Source organism: Sceloporus occidentalis, unplaced genomic scaffold (genome assembly GCF_023333645.1).
Source record: "Sceloporus occidentalis isolate IW3139 unplaced genomic scaffold, rSceOcc1.0.p SCAF_3, whole genome shotgun sequence".
Taxonomy (NCBI): Eukaryota; Metazoa; Chordata; class Lepidosauria; order Squamata; family Phrynosomatidae; genus Sceloporus; species Sceloporus occidentalis.
Genome location: NW_028316983.1, coordinates 77,679,623 through 77,700,874, shown reverse-complemented (window position 1 = coordinate 77,700,874; position 21,252 = coordinate 77,679,623). Strand labels below are relative to the sequence as shown.

General features: G+C 39.7%; 1 protein-coding gene across 2 annotated transcripts in view; it reads left to right on the top strand.

Annotated features, from left to right (window-relative positions):
• Window positions 1-21,252, top strand: part of LOC149316264 (BEN domain-containing protein 5-like) — a 1,092,722-nt gene that overhangs the window by 517,213 nt on the left and 554,257 nt on the right. For both annotated transcript variants that reach the window (XM_089515099.1, XM_089515102.1), the window contains exon 6: window positions 3,601-3,640. In XM_089515099.1, the coding sequence (XP_089371225.1) occupies window positions 3,601-3,640 (40 nt within the window). The remainder of the gene's footprint in view (window positions 1-3,600; window positions 3,641-21,252) is intronic.

Below are 21,252 nucleotides of genomic sequence, written 5' to 3'. Positions count from 1 at the left end.
AGCCACATTTTGTTTGTTTCATCTGGTTTGATCTGTTCTAGGATCCATTTCTTTGTTTTTTTGGATGTCCATGGAGTTTGTTTTCTTCTTGTCTGCTTTTTTCACTGTCCAGCTCTTGCATCTGTACATGGTGATGGAGAATACGATGGCTTGGACGATTCTGGCTTTAGTGTTCAGTTGTATCTTTATACTTTAGGGTCTTGGAGATTATTGCACAGGAAATCCATGCCGGGATAGAACCAATCTTATCGCATGGCTGGGAGCCCAGGCAGTAGGCAGCCCGTATCCAAACTGGGCTTCTCTGGCAGCTTTTCAAGAAAAGCTTTTCAAAAAAAGCTGCCAGAAAAGTCTGGGTTGGATACGGGGTGCCTACAGCCTAGGCATAAGACCTGTTCAAGGTGGATACAACCAGCATCTATCCCAGCACAGATAATCTACCTTCTCTAGTTCTTTCATAGCTGCTCTTCCTATTCTTGATCTTCTTCTGATTCCTTGACTTAAGTCTTTTAACTATTTCGATTGCCTCATTATCTAGGTTGCATTTATGTAACTCCTGGTCATTATTTTTGTTTTCTTGTATATTCAGCAGTACACCAGCCTTTGCACTTTCTTCTTTAACATTCCTTAGTAGTTTTTCCAGGTAGCTGATATTTTCCGCTAATAGTGTGGTATCATCTGCATATCTATGGCCCGTTCCGCACGGGCAAAAAGTACACGCTCCGCGCATACTAGGGTTAAAAAGGGGTGTCACTTTCTGACGGCCCTAACCCTAATACGCGCAGAGCGCGCAGAAAATGGCGGTGCCCTATACAGATGGGCGCCGCCATGACTACGTCACGACCGCGCTGCCTCCAAATGAGGCGGCGCGGAAGTGACATAGTCATGCCGTGCGAGAGCGCCTGGGGCGCTCTTTTGGTGGCGCAGGAAAGAGCTCCGTTTCGGAGCTCCTTCCAGGATTTGCATCACTGGCGCAGCCTCTACACGGCTGTGCCAGCAACGCAAATGAGAAAGGGGCCAAACAGCCCCTTTCTCTTTGTCCCTGACGTCGCCGGGTGTCCTTGGGGCTTGAAGCCCCAAGGACACCCATTTCCAGGCCACGGGGAAGCAGCCTGGAAAGCGGCGGATCGGGGCCTCAGAGGCTGCCGTTGTGGCAGCTGAGGCCCCGATCCGGCGGGGAAAGGGCCAGTTACAGGCCGCCCCAAACAGGTGGTCTGTAACGCGCCCTAGACTGTTGATATTCCTTACTCCTGTCTTCACTCCTCCTTTTTCTGAGTCTAAACCTGCTCTTCGTATACTTTCTATGTACAAGTTGAACAAATAGAGTGATAAAATGCAGCCTTACCTGACCCCTTTGCCAATTGGGAACCATTCTGTTTCACCATATTCTGTTCTCGCACTAGCGTCTTGTCCTAAGTAGTGATTATTTAAGGGCATTCCTTAATTTTTGTGATCTATACTGTCAATGGCTTTGCTGTAGTCTAAAAAGCACATGCTGATTTTTTTTTCTTGAATTCTTTGGTATGTTCCATTAACCATTGGATGTTTGCAGTGTGGTTCCTTGTGCCTCTTCCTTTCCTGAACCCCTGTTGCACCTCTCGAATTTCTCTGCTCATATGTGATTGAAATCTATGATGCAGTATTGACAGCATGATTTTGCTTGCATGGGAAATTAATACTATATTCCTATAGCTGCTGCAGCCTTTTGTGTGTTCTTTTTTTGTGGATGGGGATATATATTGATGATTTCCAATCAGTTAGCCATCATTTTGTTTTTTCATATGTGTTGGTATATTTTAGTTAATACTAGATTTAAAGTGATGGTTACTGGAGCAATCAAAATCCTAGCTTCATAAATAGGCTGAAAGGATGCAAGGTAGTATCTGATCAATGTATCTACCAGTCATGGTTAATATCTCTGAAAATGTGTGGGGCTGCTAAAAAAAAGTGTATTCCAAGATAGGCCATATGGATCTAAGTGCGTAAGTCTTCACAGGATGGCAATCTCTGGCTGATGGAGCCCTGCCACTGAAGTCTTTGCAATGTCCAGGCCAAGCTGCCAGAGTCCTGGAAGGATCAGGGTTAAGTCATCAGGCAATGCAGCTGGAGTAGCTGGAGGTACAGCCATTTAAGGGCTGTATTGGCTTCTTGCCACAGCAACATGGGGAGTTGTGCACACCGGCCAGGGGGTGGAGTCAGAGCATGGTGTCCATATGATGCATTCCCTGACTCCACCCCCAAGGTGGTGTGACACTGCACACCATTCCACACAGTTCATGTTGTCACGGTGCTCCTCTGGCACTGCATTCACATGATGCAGCACCAAAGGAGTGCCTTAAAGCTGCAGCACCGTGGATATCACACCCTTTCCAGGGTGCTTTTTGCAGCTCCTTTTTGCACCCTGGAAAGGCTAGATCGGGGCTGCAGCATGTGGTTGCTATCTGGCGCAGCTGGCGATGGCTGCAGGCTGCTCCTTAGGGGCGGTCTGCATAGCCTCATGGTCTTCTGTGTTCCTGTAGCTGCTCTGCTTGCATTTTGCCTTGTCTTGCTAGTCTTGCCATACCTGACCTCTTGCCTGCTACCTGTCTCTGGCCCATGGGGCTTCTGAAACTCTGCCTTGCTGTGCTTAGACCTTGGCCTACTCCCTGATTTAGCCCTAGCCTCTGGCTCCTAGAACACAGTCCTGTGGGGCCAATCCCTGGGCTCTGCCTCACCCTGGCATATCCTGGTCTTAGTGACTCTGAAATCTTGACAATCTGCTAAACCTGCCTTGCTTCATTTTTTAAAAATTAAGAATATTAGACCCACTGTAATAATTACTCTTCTTTTCCATGTTCATTAGTAGTAAAAGGTGGATCCATACGGACCTTACTAGATCCTTATGGCATTGTGACCCTCACTGTTCAGCATGTGTAGAAATAGTGCTGTGTTGACAACTTTGAGTACATGCTGTATCTATTCATGTTTTGCCTTCAGTGTTCATCCTCATGGTTCCTTATTCTCTGTATTGTATAGTGGTTGTAAGGGTTTGTGCCCATGCCATTCATTTGCAGAAAGTTCACTTTTATTTTCTTTGTAAGAGATCGGGTAATGAAAAAAACCTTGATTTAAAAGGGCCTCTTCTTCTCAATTTTAACTCTCCTCAGTCTCATTTACCTCTTTGATTTGAACGTTTAAAGTCCAAGGTATACTCTCTCTCTCTGTGTGTGTGTGTGTGTAGAGAGAGAGAGGGGGGAAGGAGGGAGGGAGGGAGGGGGGTGTTCATTTGGGATAGTTGAATACTGCATTTCAATCTCACTTTCTAAATGACTTATTGCTCTTTGCTGATGTGTTAAATGATTGTTTGGTTTGAAAGGGGTCATAAATCTAAACAGGCATATGTGCAGTTTCAAATTAATTACTAATGCTTTAAGAACACAAGCAAGAAAGCATTCAAAAGACTATGTCAGGTACACATGATTTCCATCCAGAAAAATAACATTTGAGTCATGTTAACTTGTAGTTAATTCTATTGCAAATGTCAGAACACTTCCTTTGCATGTCTAAGCTGACCTACTAAAATTAGTTATCTTTCAGTAATTCCTTTTATCATTTGTTTTTCAGCAACAGCGGCAACTTGACCTCTTGACTATAACCAACCCTGGTGAGTAAGTCACAAGGCTCTTTTTATGTTTTCTTAAAGAGATGGTTGTCTGAATGTGTCTCTCTTTTGCCTCTCTGACATGCAAAATGAAAAACACTGTTCCCCAGAAAATCTTTAACATAATAACAACTGACAGCTATATTGTGCATGGTGAAGCCCCGGGCAGTTATCCATTCACAGAGCTGTGTCTTCAGACCTTTACTCTGTGAGTTTTGAATGCTGATATTTCTTTAAGCCTCCTGGGGTTATTGTTAGTGGTATGTTTGCAGGGTAGATACGCTGTAATTCACAATGTATGATCAAGTATCACAGAAACATTCTGTTTAACTCTCTGCAGTGGTAAACTTGGATATTTACTGAAGAACAGACAAGTCCAGTATTAAGACGTTGGAGGAAGGGAGATTGTGCTGGTTGATTTGCAAGATTTTTCCTTATTTAAAATACATGATGTTAACCTAAAGTGTTTCTGATGCTGTTCTTTCTGAAGAATATTGTAACATGCTTCCTGCTAAGTGCTACTTACTAGAGGAGTTTCAGACAAGGTTTTTATCATGCCATCACCCTGCCACATTCACTGAATTTTATGGAGGGTTGAAAGGATGTCTTCCTCCGTTCATAAATCTGTGTTGATTTTCCTCCATCAGTCTTTTTTCTTGCTGCAGAAAATCTGTTAAGGAGGGGGAGAAGGCAGTAGTATCATAAGGAGCCTTCTGTACCTAAATGCTTGTATTATCAGAGTACTAACATCAATAATGGCTTTCATGTATTTATTTCTTAGTTTCTTAGTAGGTTCTAGAGATGCAGAATGATCCTTTTTGGATCAAAACTGGATGGCTTTGTCCTAGAGATGTAAGAAATAATTCATATTTATATTGTCCTTGATGAGAAAGGGATTCTTAACACATCGAGACATCTCATCAAAATACTGTGAAACACTCACCATTTCAGAGACAGTGACAAAACAGGAGAGGGTGACCAAACAACCCTCCCATTCTCTCTGTCTCTTTCTCTCTGTCTCTCTTCTACTATCCCTCTCTTACTTTCAGTAGGTTTTGTACAAACCATTTTCCCCCTGGAACCAGCTGTGTTTAAGCAATGTATTTTATGCAAATATTTCCTGCACAAAATGTTTTTGCACAATTTTTCACAATGTTCATTCAAAACCAGGTATTTTTAATGCAAGAGGGGGTTTTGTGCTACAAATAATTCCAAGAATTTTTTTAATATCATAATCTTGCCCAGCAGGGACAAAACTTTCTACTATTTTTTTTTCCTATATGTGAAAAGCAAGCAAAGATTTCCATCTTTTTTGTCACTCAGTGAACATTGGCTATTACTATAGCTGCAGTGATGTATGTTCTGTGTTATTGTGACTAAGCAAATGTATAGGCCTGAGATGTGTATAATAAACAATTTCAAAATAGATATTGTGAAGTGGTATGCTAACACTGTAATAACGATCCAGATAGCTACTTTAGGGGCTTGGGCCACATCAGAAACTATTTTTAAATGTTTCTTTAGTTTCAGAAATCCTTAGTCATGTTGCATGAGGTTCGAACAACATAAATCCAAAACACCTTTGAGGAAAAAACATCTGTGTAAACTGAAAAATGCTTTGTTAGTTTCAGTACATGTATTTTAAAAAAATGTTTCAAAACAGTTTCATTTTCTTAATGCGCTGTGCAGAGATTTAACGACTAAACACAAGAGTTTGGGATAGTTTTATATGAGCCTAATGAAACATTATAAAAATACTAGATAATGTGGGGCCAACTTCCACAGTGGGCATATCAGAGAACATGCCTTCCTTTTCTTGAATTTGACAATTTCAAATAATGTAAACATTATTCAGTTGTGGCAGGAGAGCAGAGTTATGTTTATATTTCTAGGAATATGTACAATTTGGTATTACTGCACTGAAGCCAACGTAAAGATACAAGGTACCTTGCTTTTCAACAGCAGAGCAAAATGAAACCTCATACTTCTCCATCTTTCTGTTCTTGCAAACTTGTGGTTAGAATAGGCTCTAACAACCACTCAGTTCTAGAGTACCACATACCCTCCAACATTTCACAGATGAAAACAGGGATATGTGTAGCCAAGCAACATCAAAGCGTGGTCAAGATGACAAAAGTTATTAATTACAAAAAACACACAGACTAAGACCAGCAATTTGCTTTTGCCTGAACAAAAGCCACTTGTCCCATCTCTTCTGCCTGCTATTTTAAGTGAATGCAAATTACTGTACTGACTATTTTGTTTGCTAAATCTTCTAGAACATGGCCACACAGCCCGAAAAACTCACAAAAATCTATGGATGCCGGCCATGAAAGCCTTCAACTTCACACTGTACTTTTTCATTTTGAACTCAGATTGCATCAGTTGATGTAATCAGAGGACAAAGGGGGAAAGTGGGAGGAGGAAAGAGAAACTGGAATATTTTAAAAGCAGGTGAAAAAGTGTCATGAAAGAGGATTAATCAGAACTGTCCCTGACCAATTGGGGTAAAAAATGTGTACAATCATGAAGAAAGGGATGTAGAATCAGTAGTTCTACTTGGAAAGAATCATGCAGTATCTGGAATGGACTTCTCAAGCCACTCTAGACACTGAGTGGTTTGGGTGAGGTCCATTTCTGTTATGTTTTGAGGCCTTAGAATCAGCTGTCTCATTTGAATACTGGAGAGTTTTTAGCAGGTGAAAGGAGATATACCCATGGCTTACAGGCTACATTAGGGGCTTGTCTACATGATCCAAATAAAAAGATCTCATCTCATTTTCACTATAGCAGTCCAAACAACAAACAGGAGGGTTCAGGCCGAATCTGGGCATTCATTGTCTCGGGGCTTTAATCCAGGGGGCAAGGGGTAGGAGTGGAGATTTATTTTGGATTTGAATGGAAAATCTGGATATTCATGTGACTGCGTGCATGGCCTGCTCTCCATAACAATGTCAGTGTGGGACCAGGGGCAGGAGAAATGGATGGTGGGTGGCACTGGTTGGGTCTGGCAAGCCTGGTTTGTGTTGTTTTGTTTTTTACTTCAATGCCTGTTCAACCATGAGAGCAGTAGTAGGGGGTTAGATTGGAATAACCAACTGATTTTTTAAAAGTGCCTATTTTGTTTGCTAAATTAGAGTTTGTCTCTTTAATTCCATTATTGGGACAATAATCAAAACCAAACCCTAAATGCCAAAAAGGAAATCTTAACATTTTGCTAAAAATTCTGTCAGCAGAATGACCTCTGGGGCTATCCCTCCCAGAATCCCTGACTATTGACCATGCTGGCTGGGGCATCCAGCAACAAGGAACCAAGTTTGGGAGCCGTTATTTTAAGAGACATTCTTCCACCTTGACAGAAACAGTTAAATAATTATGAGACCATGTTATGGTATATTACATTTTGTACTCCAGTCTCACACTTGGTTTGGCAACTATGGGAGTGATATTTTGATGATACTAGAGACTTCAGTTTTAGAGTCAACTGCTTGAGGTGAGGCTATATTTCCAGACAAAGCTATCCAAGCTTCTGAAAAGAATATCACTCTCCAAAATAGCTAGTATCTTCATCGCGTTATATTCCTCTTGCCCAAATATGAAAATATAAAATAATCTCAATTTCATTAACTTGACTCACAAATGGATAATCTTCAGGTGGCTTTTAGTTGTGCTAGAACCGTTATATTGTATAAATTTACAGATATATTTGTCATTGTTCAGCTAAGTGTGTGTGTGTGTGTGTGTGTTAGAATATAGTATGTTAACCCTCCCAGAGTTAAATGGGGTAACGTGTAGGATTTGTTGTACAGCTGTCTTGATTAAGGTTTGTTCTGCTACATACACCACTGCATAGGTAACTGCCATGTGAAATGACAGGAAGAAAAGCTTCAAGATATAATTTGGAAAAAAGTAACTTGAGAACAAATCCCACTATTAAGTTTCTATGAAAAGCCATTCCCATTACTGTCTTGAACGTTCTGACCGCCTCTTTCTAACTGAAGCATGAAAAGAAAATGAACTCAAAGTCATGAAGCTATAATACACCTATTAGTAAAAATGATACAGGCTAATAAAATGTGACAGAAAGTTGTTCTCCACTGAAGCTCGTGCTCCAACTATTCTTGATAATCCATGCTAATTAATACTACATTGATTCTGATCAAAGTACACGTCAAGGGATCTTGGCTGAGTTTTCAAACAACACCCCATAATTACTCTTCATGTTTGTTGGTAAAAGCTTCATAAGTTCTTGTATTTGAAAATGAATGCCTATGCATCTTCCCTATAATGACTGTCTCTGCTGAGTAAAAAAAGGGAATACTCTGAACAAGAGGGCAGATAAATGAGTGGGTGGGGAAATATGTTAATCTGTTTGCAATGTTTAAAATAGTAATTCAGGAGATAATGATGTTTATATGACTCATAGGCTGGTGGGAGTGGGAATTAGTTATGGGGTAGTAGATGGTAGTAGGAGTTGCGGTGGCTTAGTGGTTAAAATGCCAGTTCTGGCGATTGGAAGATTGGAAGGTTGGCAGTTTGAGGCCTGAGTACTGCATGATGGGGTGTGCTCCTGTCACTAGTCTCAGCTTCTGCCAACCTAGCAGTTCAAAAGCATGCAAATGCAAGTAGATAAATAGGTACACTTTGGTAGGAAAGTAACAGCATTTGGTGCAGTCATGCTTGCCACATGACCACCAGAGCAGTCCTCGGACAGCGCTGACTCTTCAGCTTAGTAATGGAGATGAGCACCACCCCCTACAGTTGGTTACAACTAGACATTCATGTCAAGGAACTACCTTTACCTTTACCTAGTAGAAGGTTAACACCCTGGTCTAGTTCATATTTACTAAGATGTAAGTCTCGCTAAATTCAAGGACACTTACTTTCAGGTAAGCATGTCTAGGATTGTAGCCTTAGGCTGATTAACTTTTTTTTGCAAATATTTCATATATTTTAATGTATTTCCTTGTAGGATAATAATTTATAAGTCATGCAGAACTAAGTCATAAGAAAAAAAGATCCAACACGCAAATGAGAGCAATACAACCAAAATTAATTAGGCCAACCAGGTTGCTGAGTTCTCTAGGACTCCATCAGGCTAGTTCTGGGGTGGGTGAGCTGATGCCATGGGCTGTATGCATCTGTCCCTGACATCACTACATCACCCATACCCCCTGTCTGGTGAATTCCTGCTTGGAAAAATCTGGGCATATCTGAGCTTGGAAAAGCTTGGAACTGCAAAAAGGCAGTACATGTGGCAAAATAGCCATTAGTACACCTCCCGGTGACTTTGGCGATATCATAGTTAATTTCAGTAGTCACTGCCATAGTCAATATCATTATTAAGGTCAGTTCAATTACATTTAAAGAGTCATTTCTACAGAAATATAGACTTCATAATAATTAAATGTGAATGGGGACTTTATTTATTAGTATTCAGAGGGAGGATGTTAATGAATTTAATATTTATTTTTTTATTGGATTTATATCCCACCTTTCTCCCAAAATGGGATTCAAAGCGATTAATAGTAATATTTTTAAAAGGCTGTTACCTAATTTCAGCTAGTTTAAATTTATTTTATTTACTTTGCATAGATTCATCTTATTTTTTGAATCAAAAGTGCAGCTATCAAGTATTTGGCCAATCTGGATGATGAGCACAGCATTTACCTACACCTGTCCTATAGGAGCATTGAGGAATTTAATCTTGTGATAGCACAAGATAGCTGCAATGTGTGAAAAGAATGGACCATTATTTTCTGGCAAATCAAACCACTGATGGGAATAAGGAGGGGAAAAATATTTCTCAATGTGCATGGCTGTAAAACATATGGAGGCTTGCCATTTTCCAGTCCGTCAAATCCAGGCACATAATTTGCATAATATGAAAGCTCAGCATATTAATCACTTCATTCTTTTACTACCATTATTTTTCAACTTTGGTACCATTTAAATTGTAAGGTTTGGTCTGACACAGTCAGCATAGTGTAATGACTACAGTGCCTGCCTAGGAACAGGGACACCCAGGTTCAAATCCCTGCTTAGTCATAGAATTTACCACATAACCTTGGGTCAGTAAGTACTTCTCAACAAACCTAACTTACAAAGTTCTTGTAATGATTAATGGGAAAAGCTGAGCCATCTAAAGCAACTAAGTACATTGCTGGTGCAGTATAAATAAATTATCATGACATTTTATCATGCACAGATGCTTTCAATAGCATTCTTATCAGATTATTGCCAGTTTTTTGCTATCTTTTTTTTTTTTTACTCCAAGACCGAAACCCTGTAAGTGGAACATAGTAGTTAGATTGTAAAATCTGGAAACAATAATACTATAAATAAAATTTGTTGTTGTTAACTGTCCTTGAGTTAACCTTGACCCACGTATGAGAGACTTCTAATTCACCCTATCCTCAACTACTCTGCTCAAATACGATGGCCAGGAGTGCCTGTTATCAGCTTCGGCTGATACGCCAGCTGTGCCCTTTCCTGGAAGTTAAGGATCTTGAGACTGTGATACATGCTCTGGTAACCTCCCGTCTGGATTTCTGTAATGCACTCTACATGTGGCTGTCCTCGTGCTTGGTGCAGAAACTTCAACTGGTACAGAACATGGCAGCTAGATTGGTCTCAGGTACATCCAGAAGAGACCATATAAAACCAATCTTAAAATCACTTCACTGGCTGCCTATTAGTTTCCAGGCTCAGTACAAGGTGTTGGTTATCACCTTTAAAGCTATAAATAATAATAATAATAAATAATAAAAGTTTTATTTTTATACCGCCCTTCTAGTAATCAGGGCGGTGTACAGCATAATAAACAAATACACAATACAATACAATATGCAATAAGAAAAAATACATTAAAATTTACATTAAAAATACATTCTGGCCAGCTCGCCATTGCCGTCAGGGGGGGGGAGACTAACTGGAGCTTATATCGGGGAATGCTAACTTGAACAAGAAGGTTTTTAGTTCCTTCCTGAACTGTGCCAGGGAGGTGGCCGAGCGGAGCTCTATGGGCAGCGTATTCCAGAGGGTCGGGGCCGAGATGGTAAACGTCCTCCTCGCTGTAGAGGCTAATCTTGCCCCTGGGACCCTCAGTAGCTGCTGCCCAGATGTTCTGAGTGTGTGGGGTGGATTGTATGGGGAGAGGCGGTCCTCAAGGTATCCTGGGCCCAAGCCATGTAGGGCTTTATAGGTTATAACCAACACCTTGTATTGCGCCAGGAAGCGAATAGGCAGCCAATGCAAATCTTTAAGTACAGGTGTTATATGACTGGCCCTGAGTATGCCAGTGACCAGTCTGGCTGCCATATTCTGTACCAGTTGTAGCTTCCGGGTATGGTGCAAGGGTTGCCCCATGTAAAGCGCGTTGCAGAAATCCAGTCGAGAGGTTACCAGAGCATGTACCACCGTTTCAAGGTCCCTCTGGCCCAGGTAGGGACGCAGCTGGCGAATCAGCCGGAGCTGGTAGCAGGTGCTCCTGACCATCGCGTCCACCTGAGATGTAAGGTGAAGCGACGAGTCGAGGAGCACCCCCAGGCTGCTTGGGTCCAACCTGTCTTCGGGACTGCCTCCTTTCATATAATCTTTGCCATGCACTCAGGTCCTCTGGGAGGAATTTATTACAACCTTTAAAAACAAGGCTATCTACTACTGCCCAGAGGACCTTTTCTGCTGTCACTCCCAGATTATGGAATGGCCTGCCGGACGAGATCTGTCATATTACCACCCTGAACAGCTTTTAAAAAGCTGTTAAGATGGAGCTCTTCTGGCAGGACTTTCCTGAATAGATATCCAGCCACCAAATTGTGACCTGACCTTGTTTTAGCCACTGTTATTGCCTGTACTTTATCTTTTTAAGTGTGTTTTAATTTAACTTATTTAATTGTATTTTAAGGGGGTGGAATTGAGGGTTTGGGATTGTATATTTTAACTTTGTAAGCCACCATGATTGCGTTTCATAGAGGGGTGGGATACAAATAAAATTTATTATTATTATTATTATTATTATTATTATTCAACACCTGCAAATTCATGACTGTGGCTTCTCTGGTTGAGTGTATCCTTCTGGAATGTGGCCTTCCTCTTTTCTGATTACCTTCTAAGTATTATAGTCTTTTTAGTGAATCCTTATTTCTCATGATATAGTCAAAATATGACAATCTCAGTGTAGTCATCTTTGCTTCCAAGGAGGGTTTGAACTGTTCTGCTCATTTGTCCACAGTATTCTCAGGACCACATCTCAAATGAGTCATTTTTTTCCCTATCAGCTTTCTTCACTGTCCCACTCACACAACCATATATAGAAATAGGAAATACAACATGGACAATCCTAACTTTAGCATTTAATGATTTGTCTTTACACTTCAGGATCTTCTCTAGTTTCTTCCAAGTTCTAGTCTTCATCTGATTTCTTGACTCATTCTTGACTCTGATAGATGGTTGAGCCCAAGAATAGAAACTCTTGAACTATTTCAATCTCTTCATCATCTTATGTAAAATCATGTAGATTGTCTGTGGCCATAATTTTTGGGAGTTTTTTTATGTTCAGCTGTAAAGTTGTGTTTGTACTTTCTGCCTTGACCTGCTTCCGTAATCTTTTCATGTCTCTGATATTCACTGCTATAGTTATAGGAGATAGTTTTATTTTCTATTTTTGTCTGCAGTATTGTAAAGATTACTATCTGATAGATGAGTTATACAGTATGCTCAACTAACAAAGCATATAGGTAATGTATGGTGCTTCTGATATTTCTGATGGTGGCAGCTGCTTATGCAATGAATGTCAAGAATACAAATTGCAGCAGGTTGGACTGGATGGTTCTTGTGGTCTCTTCCAACTCTATGATTCCATGAAATTATCAGAGAGAAGGTTTTAGTGAATTACTGATACTATAAGAAAACCTTTATGTTTTATAGGCAAAAACAGATGAAAGTAAACCACTTGAAATTATATCCATACAATATATTGTCAGGTTTTGGCCCTAGGTCCCCAGATAAAATTGTATTTTTATATTCATAACTTGATTCACTGCAGGAAGTTTACTGTATGTAAACAACCAAGTTTTATTGTGGTGTCATTATAAAGGTGCAAGAAAGGACACCAATATCAGAAACAAAGCAGCAAAGAAGCATAATACAATAGGACATAAACAGGATGGAAGAATAAGAAGGGAGTCTACAGTTTGTTGGAGTTATATTTTGTGTAACAGTTTATGGTGGGGTGAATGGTTGCTAAGGTAAGAACTTAAATAAATATCCTGTATGATATGCGAAACAAACTATGGGGAAAGGGAAAATGACAATATCACAATACACTTCTTTTTTGCTTAGAATATTTTGTTACAGATTCCACTTTTAATTTGGCAGTGGTTTTATCCAAAGAACTGTCTTAGGGTGCATCGACATTGTAGAAATAGTTCCATTTGACAGAACTTTAACTGCCATGGCTCCATCCTACAAATCCTGAGTATGGAGCCCTGGTGGTGCAGTGGTTAAATGCCTATACTTCAGCTACTCACCCAAAAACCACAAGGTTGTGAGTTCAATACCAGCCAGGGGCTGTGGGCTAACTCAGCCTGGCATCCTTCCATAGGTTGCTCAAATGAGTACCCAGCTTGTTGGGGGCAATTAGCTTAAACTTTGTATACTGCTTAGTATATTGGTAAGTGGTATAGAAATGTACTTGCTATTGCTAGTTTTGTAAGGTACCAGCATTTTTTGGCAGAGAGGGCTAAAATCCTTGTAAAACTACAAATCCCAAGATTCCATAAGATGGAGCTGTAGCGCTTAAAGTACTGTCAAACTGCATTATTTATGCAGTGTGGATGCACCCTCAGTTACATCTCAAATACACAATGCAGATTTTCACAGCAGTATGAAGACATATCTGTAACTCCTGATAAGATGTTCTGTGCAATGCTGGCAATTCTTGGGAATTATATTCTACCTCTCATTCCCACCCCTATCTTCACTTATTTTGTTGATAAAGAAAAAAACTCCACTTTAACCCAGCCCCAACATTTATTTATTTCATAGAATCATAGAATCGTAGAGTTGGAAGAGACCACAAGGGCCATCCAGTCCAACCCCCTGCCATGCAGGAAATCTCAATCAAAGCATACCCGACAGATGGCCATCCAGCCTCTGCTTAAATAACTCCAAAGAAAGTGACTCTACTACACTCCGAGGGAGTGCATTCCACTGTCGAACAGCCCTTACTGTCAGGAAGTTCCTCCTAATGTTGAGGTGGAATCTCTTTTCCTGCAGCTTGCATCCATTGTTCCGGGTCCTGTTCTCTGGAGCAGCAGAAAACAATCTTGCTCCCTCCTGAATATGACATCCCTTCAAATATTTAAACAGGGCTATCATATCACCTCTTAACCTTCTCTTCTCTAGCCTAGTTCCCTAAGTCGTTCCTCATAGGGCATGGTTTCCAGACTCTTCACCATTTTAGTCGCCCTGCTTTGGACACGCTCCAGTTTCTCAATGTCCTTTTTGAATTGTGGCGCCCAGAACTGGACACAATATTCCAGGTGGGTCCTGGCCAAAGCAGAATACAGTGGCACTATTACTTCTCTTGATCGAGACACTATACTTTTATTGATGCAGCCTAAAATTGCATTGGCCTTTTTAGCTCCCGCATCACACTGTTGACTCATGTTCAACTTGTGGTCTACTTGGACTCCTAGATCCTTTTCACACGTAGTTTCATTCAGCCAGGTGTCCCCCATCCTATATCTGTGCATTTTATTTTTCTGCCCTAAGTGCAGTACCTTCCATTTCTCTGTGTTTAATTTCATTTTGTTAGCTTTGGCTAACAAATATAAAAAAAAATATTATATTTATTTCCAGGATTTGTATGCCGCCTTTCTCTCACAATGGGATTCAAGGCAGGTTATAGTATTTTAAAAAGATAGAGCTGAAACATTGAATACAAAGTTAAATACTACCAACCTTAAATCCTAGGTGAAAAGCAGCATAGTTAAAAACAGTAAAAACCATTAAAACAGTAAAACAGTACACCACATCATTCAAAGAAAATTCACCCATCAAATACCTGTCTAAATAAAAATGTCTTCAGCTGTCGACAGAAAGAGAGCAGGGAGGGGCAGAGTTCCACACTCTGGGAACAGCTATGGAGAAGCTGCTCTCCCAATTCCTAACCAACTGCACTTGCGAAAGTGGTGGGACTCAGGGAAAGCCCTCTCCTGCCAATTTTAGTTCCCAGCCTGGCTTATATAGGGCGATACAGTCCTTCAGATGGTCTGGACCTAAGCCTTTTAGGGCTTTAAAGGTCAAAACCAGCACCTTGAATTTTGCCTGGAAATGGACTATTAGCCAGTGTAGCTGTTTCAGCAGTGGAATCACATGATCCTTGTAGCCAGCCTCAGTCAACAGCCTGGCCCCAGCATTTTGAACCCACTGCAGTTTCCGAACAATTTATAAGGGCACATTACAATAGTCCAAACAGGATGTAATCAAGGCATGTATCACTGTAGCCAGATCTGATTTCTCAAGGAACGGGGACCGCTGTCACATTAGTTTTAACTGTGCAAATGCACTTCTGGCCACAGCTGAAACCTGGACATCCAGGCTCAGATCTTAATCCAGCTGCAAACCTGAGATTTCAGGGGGAGTGTAAACCCATCCATCACAAGCTGGATCCCTATTCCCTAAATTGCTTTATGACTGATCAGAAGCACCTCTGTCATGCCTGGGCTAAGTTTCAATTTGTTTACCCTCATCCAGTCCATTATTGACAGCAGACACTGATTTAGTACACAGACAGCTTCCTTGGAGTCAGAGGGAAAGGAGAGATGACCTATGATATAACAACACTCGGTGTTTGTTTTTTTGTTTTTTTGCTTATCGTTTGGTTTTGTCAAGTCCCCCCTCCCATTCACAGAAATCTGAATAGTGTGTGTGCAGGTGTTATATGTGTGTTGTGCCTGTTGGGAAGTGTATTTTATCAAGCTAAATAATAACCACAGAGAAGGCATTTGCTAAGGTAGTGCCATTACTTTTGAAAGAAAAACTAAAGCTTCCCACAACACCTTATTATTATTCTGGGTCACTGTGATGTTTCTATGCACCTTGGCATGTCCCTTTAATTGGATCCTTGCCTACGAAGGTCCAGCATAGTTGCATTGAAAGCTGACATTTCCAACTAACTGACCTTTTCAGGCCCAGTGATACTTCTCTAATGATTATCCTCTTGCATTGTTTGGACAGAATACCACATACTTCACAGCACATAAAGAATATGGTCTTTGAAAACTATTCAAAATTTCCAATCTCAAGTTGGCAAAATGAGAAAATTGGGTACAAACATTCATCAGAAGTGTTATTGTGCAGGTATCGATTTGAATGCCCTTTCATTTCTGTGGGAAAAAGTGTTGTAGTGTGGAGTTCTAAATTAACTTTTGTTCTGTTATTTTCTCTCTCTCTCCCAGTAACTATAAAAAGGTCAAATTCATTCATAAGCCTGAATAGATTTCCTGGATATAAGCAATAAGATAACAATCAACCTTCAAATAACCTTTAAAGAGACAGTATCTTCCTCTATGAACAATAATTGATCTACTCATTAAGCAGGAGAGAATTTCTTTCAGGCTCACCTAAGCAAAAAATGTATAGGAGCAAAGTAAAAGAACACTATTGAGAACAACGAGAAAATTTAGTTTAATATATTTAATGTTTTAATTCTGAGCACATCATAGACACCTAAGGTCTGCTCAGACAAAGGAATAGGTAAACTCCTGCCTGCCAGATGCTTTGAACCACAACACTGAAATTCTTTTAATGTGGTCAGTGATCATGGATCATGGGAACTGTAGCTCAAAGCCTCTGGAGCGCACCAGTTTCTTTAAGACTTCTTCCCCCTTTACCTATTACAAATTAGATTCTGCAAGGTCATAGAAAATTTACATTAATTTTAGAAAATTTAATTTACATAAAAATGAGATCTCTCAAGAACAGCCATTACACATGGACTGGAGAAGAAGTGGAAAAGCACACAAATAATTTCCTGACCCTATCACATAGTAAAGGGAGAAATAACAGTCCACCAGACTACAAAATATTGTGATTGTAATAATGCATAGGAAAGAAACCCACAATGGGCATCTTGCTATGCATGTTTGGGATTAGGATGAAGGAAGTGGGGCCAGAATATTGTAAACTCTTTCATCATATTGGGGGGGGGGGGGTTGTGTCCTCATAGTTAAGGCTGAATTTGAAAATAACCGAAACCACTGCCCCTTATTACCTCTGGTATCAGCCACCTATGCTTAGTTAAGCTACTACCAGAACAAATGAAAACCTTCATGTTAAACAAAAAGACTAAAGATAGCTGAGAAAGCCATTCTGCATCACTGGGTAGATGGTATTTGGATGAGTGGTGTAGTGGCTGAGTGTTGGTTTGGACTGCAGCTTGGCCATAAAACCCACTGAGTGACCTTGGACAAGTCACATGCTTTCAGCCTCAGGGAAAGGCAATGGCAAATGTCCTCTGAACAAATCTTGCCAAAAATAACCCATAATAGGGTCATCTTAGGGGTTGCCATAAATCGAAAATGACTTGCAGGCACATAACAACAACAAGTGGTGGAGAGGAGTTTCACTTTGTGGGTATGAGTCTTCATCTTCAGAAACCCCATTACACCTATCAGCAGACATTTATGTACAGCTTGTGATGGTCTTGAGAGCTATAGGCTCTTGAAAACAGAAACAAAGGAATGACTTTCAGTTTTGCCTATGCCCCATTTGTGATAGTATCATGGGGAGCAAAGGTGAGAGATAACTGCTGTGATTTCTCTGAGACTGCAGGATTCTTGTCCAGCTCTTCCTGGTGACGGGGGAAGAGCTAGGGCCTTTTCTGCATGCTCCAGCACTCTTGCCAATCAGAAGTTGGAATGCTGGAGCATTGCCATGCTACTGCATTCAGTCAGAGCTGACCACCTTCCCATACCATGACCACCTTCCTATGGTTTAAGCAGATTCTGTTTCTTATGCTCTCTGATTTTAGTGGGCTTTTGCTGGAGTATGTCAGGTTTTCTTTTCACAGCTTTGTATGGCAAATGTGCACAGATACAGAACTGGGGTAGGGTTATTACACAGGGACCTGTGGCCAAGTGAAACCCAATTTGTCTGCCATCCGATGGTTCTTCTTACAAGCAGGTTGGAGAGTAGAATTTCCTGTGGCTGTCACATGGGCCACCTGATATCAAGATCCATTCCTTACACTGTGCAAATAGCTGTCACCGATGAAAGGTGTGCCATGTTTTATTCCAGAAAATGGTATATATTGTTTTTGTTGGCTCTCCCTGAGTTCCATTAGCCCCTGGACAGCAAACGGTTTTCTGGGGCAGGCTGAGGCTGACGTGGCATTTGATCCAGTGTGGTCTTGCTTATTTCAGCCAGGAGCCAGTGCAAGCATTTTCTCTCCCACTGAAACTTTTTTGGAGGGATGGGGAGGCTCTCTAGAGATAAAATTAATCCACCCTCCAACACAGTATGTTTGGACTAGAACAGGTCAGTAGGACTTGGGGAGTCATGGGTGGTCTGCCACTTTAGTCCCTCTACCTACTTAGGATTGCGCTGTAGGGTGCTTAAAAGGATGTAGAAATGTGGGCAGCAGTGGTTCTCCTTACTTTCTCCTTTCCCAAAAGCATGGGTGAGTGAATAGGAACCTATTCATGCCCCTCCCAACAGTTTAAAAAATGGTACCACCTTAACCATTTGATAAACTTCACTTATAAGTACATTCAGCCCTCTTTATCCACAGATTTTTTTATACACGGATTCAAGCATCCACGGCTTGAAAATATTCCAAAAAAAAAAAAAAAAGTATAAATTCCAAATAGCAAGCCTTGATTTTCCATTTTATATAAAGAACACAATTTTTCTCTGACATTATATTTAATGGGACTTGAACATTCACAGATTTTGTTATCCACTGGGGATTCTGGAACCAAACCCCAGCGGATAACAAGGTCTCACTGTTGAAGGATCACTTTTATGTTTTCAGAGGAATATGATCTTTTCTTTTTAAACAACCATTTACCTGTCGTCCAACAAAGTATACATTTCTATATTTCCAAGGCCCTGTGTAAACTACAATAACTAGCTGAAAGACCACATCTCCCTTATATGAGCTAACTTGTGTTTTAAGATCCTCACGGAAGGGCTTGTCTCATTTCTGCTACCTTCACAGGTGTGTTTGGTGGGAACATGGGAAGGAGCCTTCTTAGTGGCTGCTCCCAAGTTGTGGAACTCTCTGCCACACACAGGTAAAGACCTTTTTATTTTAACAAGCATTTGGCAACTAAGTGGCTGTGCAGAAAAGTCTTTTAATGCAATGTGAGTGCCTTACTTTATTGTTGTCAGGTTTTTAATGAGTTTGTAAAGTACTGAGGTTGAAATAGGTTTAATATGATTGTTTTAAAAATATTTTGTTAATTAAATTTTAATTCATGTTCTTTGTTTTGGTTTTTAAGTTGTGAGCTACCTTAGGTCCCATTCAGAGGAAAGGAAGGATATTGATTGATTAATTAATTAATACATGAATTAATTAATGAATAAATATGAATATTTAAAGCAGCTTTGGGGGTTCTGTATTGTTTTTGCAGAAATTGTTTTAAAAATTATATTCTGTCCTGTCCACCTCTTTGTAAAATAAAATGAACACTTACTATTTTCATATGCCTTCCAAGACAAGTTTTTCAATAGTGTAATTAAACTTCTAAAGTAACATGCAATGTAAATGTTGTTTTCCCACATGTTATGATTTCCAGATGTCTCCTCTGATTGCCTTGCTAACCTTGAGTTTATCAAGTTATTTTAAAGTGTCAAACTCATTTGTATATATGTCAGAATATAAAGTGAATTTTAAAAATAAATATCTGGATTAGAATTTACGAATGATAAACAAATTTATTTTGAATATATTTGCATGAAATTTACATGAGACAAAATGTACCAGTAAGTGCTTTTTACATACAGGTCTTACATCTGCTTAACATGGTGGAATTTTCTTGGTCCTTTTTTAAAAAGCTAGATCCTAAAATTCAGTGGTCCCATTCAAAAATACTCTGCTAAAAGGAGATAAGAATGCAGGCAATACTTTTTGTTAAATCATCGCTTGCTTTTATAATAGTGAATTTTATAGGTGTTATCCAAGAATGCAACTATAGAATTATGCATTTATTATTTATTTCTCAAAAAGTTTATTTTACCTCATGCAACTTTTCAAATTGGGCTTTTTTTACATTCCATAAAAATATAAAATATAGTTGTTTCTCTGTGAAATTTATCCAAAGTATCGCACAAATAATTTTCTTTTTAAAAAAATCTGAACTCTGTTGAAAAAGAGAATCAAAAAAATGTATCATGAGCTTAAAAATTCCAAAAAGCTTTGAATGAAAATACAGTATATTTAAGAGTATAGATGTTTGGCCTAAATTAAGCATTAAATGGAATACCACACTGTATGTGAAAAATAATTACTTTAACTGTGTGTTATTTCCAAGAGAATCTGTTTGAAAGCAATCCGATACATGATGAAGTCTCTGCAGTTGAAAATCTGTCAGAAAACTACAACGCCACATGCATAGGCATTGTAGGTGAATAATGTGGTAGTGTTGCTTGGCTGGTCACTAATGATAGTAAATATTTGCTTCTAAGTTTTATTGTTATACATCTTGAAACGAGTGCACTAAGACAGACTTTGGATTGTTGAAATTGCACAAATTTCTTTTATATCGCCCATAAATACGGCTCTTGCTTATCTGACCTAGAGAGATATGTTCTAATTGTTTCAGTGGGTTTCATGGCTGTGGACAGGTTCATAGACTACAAATCACAAAGCTTGGGACAACTTCATGCATCATTCCATGCTGGCCAAAACAACTTGCTGCTTCAGTGGAGCCAAAATAACATTGTCATCCCTGCTACAACCAACATATTATGTTTTTGCTGCAGTGTTAGAAGCTAATTCTTCCCTTCCTCTGTCCCACCTCATAATGCCTTCAGATACAGGTCACTTAATTTTGCTACATGGTTTTGGTTAGTCAGACTCTAAATTGCTAACAAAAAAAGAATGTCATTGGGTTCACTTAATGGGAGTTGGGAACACTTGCCTTACTATCCAATTTTCTTCCTTTCATACTGGGCCTTTTAATGTAATCTTTATTCTATTACATGTTCACATTGTAGTACTTGTAGTTAATCTCACTAATTAACTATACAAGGAATCTCACATGGGAAAGATGTGCAATGTTGGTCTACTTTTTTGTTGCATGTGCAAAAGAAACAGTGTTTTCATGTACTATTTGTTTCATCTGCCTAGTGAATTTATTTACATACTTGCAATATAATTTGCTGTGTAAATATAGCTGAAATATCAATTCAAAACCAGCCTAAAATCATAGACCATATTAATTGCCTCTCCAGTTCTCCACTTCTTTATAAACAGCCAGCTCATTGATACCAAAAGAGGTATCATGATTCATTAGGTGAATGATAAAATGAATCTTCTAACACAGAAGAAGACAGCCTCTGAACACTCTGTTTGAGACATTTCAGTAACTGCAGGAAAAGAGCCT